We start from the raw sequence: 8,532 nt of genomic DNA, 5'->3' as shown, positions 1-8,532 counted from the left end.
TGCCCCGGGCTGGTGCTGGGCGCCTCTCCCCGAACCTCTCGGCCTGGCGGCGGAACAGCGCTGCCGGGTGGGGGGAGGCGCGGTGTCTTGGGAAGGCCGCGCGGTTCAACCACGGCGTTCTTTCTTCTCCTTTCAGGTTTCCGCTGTTCACGTGTGCAGCCCAAAGCCAGAGTTGTGCTCTTCGCCTCTTCGTTTCAGCGTCTGTAAGAGAACTGAGAAGATGGTGAATGTTCTAAAGGGCGTTCTGATCGAATGGTTAGTGACAGAACTTACTGCCTCGCTGTGTCAGAGCCTGCTTATTTCTTGAGAGCTGGAAATAGTCTAAGTAACTGAAGAGTCCAGACCAAAAAACTTAATTGTCAGGAGAAGAGGTGATGCTGAATAAGTAGATGAGAAAAGTGAGGCCTTTGAGGGAAGAAGGAGACAAGAAGCAGGTTTAGGTAACCTTAATTCCAAACTCTTTTTTTTTCATTTCAATATATTATTCTCCACTTATGCTTAACCATTAGATTTTCCCTCTCGTTATTTATATTGCTTTCAAATAATGGGGCTTTTTTGGTTGTAATTTGTGAGTAATGTGTTTCTTTACTGGTTCTAGAGTGAGATGAGATAATCTCCCATCCCTTCTTTCCTATCTACTTTTGCCTCCAGTCCAAATTCCATTCAGGGTTGGCATGTGACTCTGTTTGTAGATCATACTTGAAAGGAATATGCTTGTACGTTGTAGAAGGAAGTGTTTGACATATGTGTAGTAAACGTGTTTTCATATAATCTGAAATCTCTAGACTAAGAATCAGGTAACTGCTTAGCTCCAAAGTAAAAAGAACGCTCAGTCAAGATATGTGGTATCATCGAATAGTATTATATGACATGTAAGACTTTTGCTGTACGCCAGCTGAAGTCTAGATGGCTAATGGCTATGTGTGAACAGTTCAGAGCCTAAATTCTGCTCCATGCTAGAAGCTTGACAGGTCTTCTGGAGCAGAAGACATTCGCTGCCTGCTTCAGAAGAAATTTGCTGCCTGCAGCTGGCTATGTGAAGATGACCAGAGCAGGATTCTTGACTGACAAAGCAAGAGGTTCTAAAATCTCAAGTACTTAGCAAAATATTTTATTTTGTACCATCTGTGTTTCTTTTACACATACCTAAAGATCTATGTGTTTTTATTCAGCCCTGTGGCCACATCCCACGTAGTATTAGCATGGAACTTATGCTTCCTGACAGGCAAGGGAATCTTCTGTCTGATAACAAATCTACAGCACTTGTTATGTTATTAGATGTTTTCAACAGCGCCCTGGGAGACTGACCTTTGAGTTGGTTTTGCTAGCCCTTAGTGGCTTGGTTCTGTTCATTTGGCTTTTTCCCCACCTTTGCATATAGGTAGCCTATGTCTGGGCGTGAGATTCCGTCCTAGGAGAGGATGCAGAATTGCTGAACTTGTCCACTTGTTTACATGTCATATACAAATTTTTCACGAACCAATTTTCTGAGGGTGTTTAAGATACCAAATGGACAGGGACTGGGGGAAAAATACACACTTGTGAATGTGCAAATCATGCAAATAAAATAGTGAACTGTTTTGCAGGTGTTTTATTCTATATGCTTCCAATAAATAGCTAAACTTTCCTGAAGACACTATATCAGGTATTATAATCTCCAAGTACTGTAACGAGATCACTGTTTCAGCTGTGACATCCATCTACTGGCACTGATTACAGTTCTGTATGTTGAGTGTGTGAAAACCAGTCTCAGGATACTGCCTGACATCCTACAGGCTGGTCATACCAGCTAGGACAAAAGCTAAGCCATCTGGTACTGCTAATTGGAGTCATTAAAGTGTAGCTGAGTGAAACAAAAGATAAACCTCCCCTCACCCTTCCGAAAGAGGATATGAAGGAATGTTGGGAATCACATACTTCTGGTATCTGACTTCTCTCAACTGTACTGTTTCTCTTCTGTTTCTCTTCTTGCATGCCGTAGCACATAAAGAATGGTTACATAGCTTCTAGACTTTCCTATTCTTTCCTCAAAATTACTTTGTACTTTGAAAGCTCATTTTACTCTGGTCATGCTTCTTTGAGTTTGAGGCTGATAGTGAAGGTTGTTTTTTGAGTTGCTGTGGCATTTCACCATATATATATATATATTTATGTAAGGGAGAATTGGTCCTCATACTGCATTTGAAAGAGAGATTAACCGAGGGGTTATTTTAAGATACGCTGTGTTATTACGAGTTCTTTTAAAGAATTTTTATTGTTGCCAAAACAGTTATGTTCATAATTTTGAACCACCTGATTCCAATTTTCTGTATTGCTTGCACATATTCTGTCCCAGTTGTTGCAGTCAAATACTAAGTTTTACCAAAGACATGTTTTTCCTGTTTTCTAAAAACTACTAGTGGTAAAATTTCCAAATTCTTCAAAATTTCATTGGGTCAAAGAGCTTATATTTCGAAGCCACTTCATCTAGCTCCTTAGTTAGCTGTTTTAGTTACTGGTAATTTCCATACTTGCAAACTGTTTTCTTCTAAACAATTAAATTTAACTTAGAAGGTGTTACTGTGAAAAAGAAGAGACTGTTCAGTTACGTGTGATAGATGTTCAATTCATACAGGACTACTTTTTCTCTGTACTGTACTACAAGTGAGACCTATATTCACCTGGGTTTTGATTACTCTTAAACAAAAATATGCTTTAAGAAAGCATATTTTTATGGTGCTGTTGCTGAAGATAGAAATGTAAGTTCAGACTTGCCTTAATAAAGGTTTTTGTTTGTTGGTGGTTTTTTTGTGTTTTTTTAAGCTGATTTAACAGCAGTGTAGAGGCACTTCTGCTGATCAAGGAAGTAGTTCTTTCTTCTCATTAGACTTTGTTATTATTTTTTTCTTATCTCTGAAGTAACCCAAGCAATTAGTATCATGAAAGAAACAACTTTAAAAGCTCCAAATGCATTTGAATTGTGAGCAACCCTTGAAAGTAATACTGATTTCCCAAAGAATCTTGGGAGTGTCTTTAAATGGTGGGGGGTTTTTGTTTGTTTTTAATGGTATCTTATTACGATGAGGTGAGATCTGATGTGTGTTTGTCTCTGCAGTGACCCAGCGATGAAGCAATTTCTGCTGTACTTGGATGAGTCAAATGCATTGGGAAAGAAGTTCATCATACAAGACCTGGATGAAACTCATGTTTTTGTATTAGCCGAGTTGGTTAACTTCCTCCAGGAGAGAGTGGGCGAGTTAATGGACCAGAACTCTTTTCCTATTACTCAGAAGTGAAAAGACTAGAGCAATGAGAATACTGCAAGGTGTGGAATAGTGAATTGCAGTAGCTTGATTTGTTACTGTTTTAATAGATACACTGTGATTAGCGAGTTCTACATGGAAGTGGCTACTTTAGAAAATGTATTTTGTCTACAAAAATGATCCCCTTTAATTGGATTTCATTTCTTATTTTGAAAGATTATGGTATCTGTTAAAATCCTTCAAATTATACAGTTGAGAACTTGCCTAGAGAATTTTTCATGCATGCTCTCTGTTTATCCTTCAGGGTTTTTATCTTGCAAGATGGTGCAACCTAAAAATGAGAGTGGTGTTTCTGTACTGGAATGCTATATGACCTCCTCTGACATGTTACATTCCTGTGGAATTGATTAAATCTAGTTATAGTATGGCTGACAGAGTATAAAGAATGTCTGTTAAAGATGGATCTGTGTTTGATGCTACATCTCTAAGTTAAAGGTGTGATCAGATACTGCTTTAACTTAATAGGTTTTATACACCAAAATCAAAGTTGGTGTGAGTTTTCCTCTTGGCTTTTCTGTTGTTTTTTTTGTTGTTGTTGAGTTTTTTGTCTGGGTTTTTTCCCCAAAACATTTTACAAATGCCCCATACTACTTGCCCACTTTTACTAAGGCTATGCTTTCTGTGTTGTTCTGGATTTGGGGAGTGATGGTGGTAATCTAGGGGGTTGTAGGGCTGGGGATATGAGAGAGTGGAGACAACAAAATCCATTACCAAAAATCATCCGATTTTAATTCTGTATCAACAAAAGCAAATGAAAGGGATAACATAAGTGGGAGACCAATCCTTTAGATGTAATTGCTTGTATATTTCCACTGAAGATAAGACCTAGTCATCATAAGCTATGTTGTCAGGAAGGGCAAATAAAGACTCGGTTGTTCTACCTGCGAAGAAGAAAGCTGGTTCTGTTTTTTTGGGGGGTGTTGGGTTTTTGGTTTTGATTGTGCCTTTTTTTTTTTTCTTCAGCTTAGCTCTTCCCCCGCCCCATTGCACTTTGCTGCAAAGAAAAGGCCTTATAGTTTCGTAGGTTTGGTTTGGCTTGGTTTTGACACTGTATTTCCTACTTACTGTCTCCAGACACTGGCTAACTGAATAAGGCAGGTAGTGTATGGTGATAAAACCTTGAAGATTTCTGTCTTCAAATGTGTCAGAAATAGGTTATGGAAACAAGAATAATATATATTACCTTTTGTCTTACCCTACTTTCTACTCAAAATAGTCAAATTTATTGTATCTATAAGTAATCGTTTATAAGTGGAAAAACTTCTAGGATATTAATTCAAAGGGAAACTTGGTTTTCAGAGCTGCTCATGTACATCATATGTCATCTTTTTTTTTTTTTCTTGAGAAAAGCAAGTGTAAACAGCCTTCCTTATAAGTAATAGTTTTCCTTACTGACTTTCCCACCATTGCTTTTTTTTTTTTCTTGTCCAGCAGATATCAGATTAGTTGGTGGACTTCTTTGTTTGTTTAGCGTTTTTTGGTTGGTTGGGTTTTTTCCTCAGGAATGGCAAAGCTTCAGCAGAAAGCATCATTACATGTTTCTAATTAAAAATTCACCCAACATTCTGCGGAATTGCATATATTGAGGCTCATGTGGATGAGCAAATAACCCCGTGGAATTTAGCTTCGTGTAGTTTCTGGTACCACCCTTTCTGACTGTATAGAACAATGGGGTTTGGTCCAAGTTGTTTCATCTTTCTTTTACAAGTGGATGGTTCTCTAGCCATGCAGATCAAGAACCTACCCATGAAGAGCACATCTTCACTTGGAATAAAAAGCTGAAATCTTTTATGAATGGTTTATGGTTTGATATGCCTTTCTCAAGATTGTTCAAACATTGGCCTCATAGCTGTTGTTTTGTGGAAGATTATTAGATGTTTTTTAACAGAGAGATAATCTGTAGTCTTAACATGGCAGATGCAATTAATTTAAAAGTGTCTTATATCCTTTATTTGGAATCCTAATTTATTTTCCATCCAGATCATAGCATCATAGAATTATATCAGCTGGAAGAGACGTAGAATATTGATAACATGTAAATGATCCCTCATTCTTTCTTCAAATGACAGTATTTGAAGTCATATTAGAATTATGTCTGTTAAACTTCTATTGAGCATGTTTAGTGCTACATTTCTGATGTCATTTTCCTTTCAAGTCTATGATAAAACTTTTGCAGTTCTTGTCCTCTCCTGGTTAATTGCACAGCTTCATTGTTGAATTATCTGTGTTTTAGCTTATATTTCCAGTGGGAAATGGCTTATGCAGTATGGAGAGATAGAAGTTCCAAACTGTATAAACTAGCAGTTTGGCACGCATTCCTATACTCTTTGGCCTTAAGTCTTTTTTGAGCAAACATGTTTACGGATTTTTAACTTCTAAGCCTGGCAAAACTTAGATTCTTCATGCAACCTAACCAGGCCTAACTGATATGCTGGAAGAATGAACAGAGGATATAAAGTAAATTTACTGTCTCCTTATGGGATCTAAGGAGCTGAGTTCTTTATGGTTTCTATGGGTAAAAAAAGGTCTTGAATCATGTAGTATGAGGTAGGAAGTGCAGTGAGAAAGATTCTAGAACTTGAGTATGTATATGTATTAAAACACACACAAAAAAAAAACCCAAAAAACCACAAAGCACCCATGGGTTGGATACCAGAAAGCTTGTTAGTTTTGGTGTTTGGTTTTTTTTAAAATGCATATAATCCTGGAATTTACATGCTTTTAAAAAATACATACATACATATGTGTATATATATCTATTTTGCCCAGATGGAACAAAAGTAGATACTAGCTTTAAAAATATCAAGACATTTTGAGATGGTTAACATTTATACTTACAGATTTAAAATGTTTTTGCTGTCTTTCATTTAGGTGTGAAATATTATTGGTGAGTGGAGCTCAGAATGAAATGCTGTATTAAGAATATCTTACTGTATTTAAAGGCTGGAAGCATTTGAGAATAAAAGGTTAAGGAGTTCTGTTTAAATATATACATATTTTGCTAATAGAGCTCATGTGGTGAGAACATAAGCTCTCGCTGTTGGTTAACTTTTCTATCCAGAGTTAAGAAGTTTACTTCTTTGTGTTGGTGTCTATCATGGGGACTATACTCTGCTCAGGTCCTGCTTGAGCAGCAGAAATAGAGCCTGAATGACAGGCTTCAGGTTGCTTCTTGTTGAAGCAACAAGTTTTATCTTGATGCTCTTTCACTATTAGGGATTGAACTGATGCTTTGTTTTTTGCTTTCACTCTGACCTGAAAGTATCTTGCCTACTGGAGGAAGAGCATGGTAGAATAATTACCCTAAATGACACTTACTTGAACTTAATTTCTTATTTGCTACTTATTTATGCTTAGCTCCAAAAAAACTTGCTAGTTCACTTTTTTTTGTATTTTGTCATGTAAATAGTTGCCCTTGGGTAGTTACTAACTTAGAACAGATTTACAAATATGCTTTCATGGACACAAACGTGGAAACCGAAGAGTAGTATTTAACAGCAAGATGACAGAGATCTCCGAAGCAAGGTAAGAGAATTTGAAAAATGCAAATGAAGTATTTATGTTGAATGGGAAGAAAAAGGTGGAAAGTGAAAATTCAACTACCCATTTAAAAAAAAAAAAGCCATAGGACCTGATTTTTACTGAAAATTGCACTACTTATCATATCATATCATAGAATGGCCTAAGCTGGAAGGGACCTTACTTGGTGTTTTCATTTTTGTTCAAGCCTCAGATTATTTGTTTTAAGTTTGTTTGTTAATGGTTTGCAAAGAAACCTGTCGTATATTTAGGTACTTCTAGAAATGTGGCATAAACTAATTCTTAAGGGTGGGGTTTTTAACATGAGGGTTGCCAGCATGATGCAAGTGAGGCCAATTTAGTCTATATAGATGGAGATTATAATGAATTTCTTAGCTTGTTACCAGTGCATACCTTTCCTTCTCTCTGGTGCAACAGTTAGCCCAGGGGGAATAACTGTCCAGTGCAGTAAAGGAGGAAATAAACCAACAGTCAGTAGAGAGAATGGACGTAGCCACAAGAAAGAAAACTCTGCTGGAAGAATATAGAGGATGCTTCAGGGAATTGCACCATTTTACCTGAAGGAACACAGATTGAGTGGATTTGACTTTGTAGCTAAACTGCCATTGTTGTTTTGTAAAAAGTCAGGCACCTGAATCCATTTCGAATGAAGAATGATAGAGTGGTTTTTTGTATTTGCTTAGAATTTTAATGGACTTGTAATGATAGTTTGTATTCTGTTCTGTGTAGCACAGTGCTGAGAGCTAGACAGCTTGTGTGATGTGCTTTACAAAAACTTCTCCAAGTGCTGTTGTACATGAAGAAATCCTATTTTACAATCTTTCCCAGATTTTAGGGTGTACTCACAAGCATGTCTTCTGATTCTTTCTTCTGTTTTTAAATGTGGCAGAAGAACAGATTTTGCTGTTTTTTTTCCTCACTCAAGTTAGCTTTGCAGAGTCACTTCAAGCATGCAAGAACAAACTAGAAAACACATATTTTATGCATTAACAGGATTGTATACTCTGAACTGAAGATAATGGTATTTCATGATGTCATTAAGATTACTTATTTTAACCTTTCTTAGTTGGCATCATCTCCATAAATGTGTCTAATTTCAGTCAGCTCCTAGGTTGAATTTGCAGAAGTAGGGATCTAAAATATGTATGTGTATGTATATATATATATTGGATAAGGAACTGGCTGGAAGATTGCACTCAAAGAGTTGTGGTCAATGGCTTAGTGTCCAAATGGAGAGCAGTGACAAGTGGTGTCCCTCAGGAATCAGTACTGGGACCAGTACTGTTTAACATCTTTGTCAGCAACATGGGCAGTCGAGTGCACCCTCAGCAAGTTTGCCAATGACACAAAGTTGTATGGTGTGGTCAACACGCTGGAGGGAAGGGATGCCATCCAGAGGGATCTTGACAGGCTTGAGAGGTGGGCCCAGGCCAACCTCATGAAGTTTAACAAGGCCAAGAGTAAGGTCCTGCACCTGGGTTGAGGCAATCCCAAGCACAGATACAGGCTGGGCAATGAGTGGGTTGAGAGCAGTCCTGGGAAGGAGGATTTAGGTGTGTTGGTAGGTGATAAGATCAATGTGAGCCAACAGTGTGCGCTTGCAGCCCAGAAAGCCAGCCCCATCCTGGGATGCATCAAGAGATGTGACCAGCAGGTCAGGGGAGGTGATTCTGCCCCTCTCCTCTGCCCT

General features: G+C 37.9%; 1 protein-coding gene across 1 annotated transcript; it reads left to right on the top strand.

The window, feature by feature from the left end:
• Window positions 1–220: 220 nt before the first annotated feature.
• GTF2H5 (general transcription factor IIH, polypeptide 5) lies at window positions 221–3,275 on the top strand. Its single transcript, XM_009878193.1, has 2 exons — window positions 221–255; window positions 3,095–3,275. The coding sequence occupies exons 1-2, from the start codon at window positions 221–223 to the stop codon at window positions 3,273–3,275; spliced, it is 216 nt and encodes a 71-aa protein (XP_009876495.1).
• The last annotated feature ends 5,257 nt before the right edge of the window (window positions 3,276–8,532 follow it).

This window comes from Apaloderma vittatum, unplaced genomic scaffold, assembly GCF_000703405.1.
Source record: "Apaloderma vittatum isolate BGI_N311 unplaced genomic scaffold, ASM70340v1 scaffold23360, whole genome shotgun sequence".
Classification (NCBI taxonomy): domain Eukaryota; kingdom Metazoa; phylum Chordata; class Aves; order Trogoniformes; family Trogonidae; genus Apaloderma; species Apaloderma vittatum.
The sequence above is the reverse complement of the archived record's forward strand: the minus strand, read 5'-3'. Positions and strand labels throughout refer to the sequence as shown.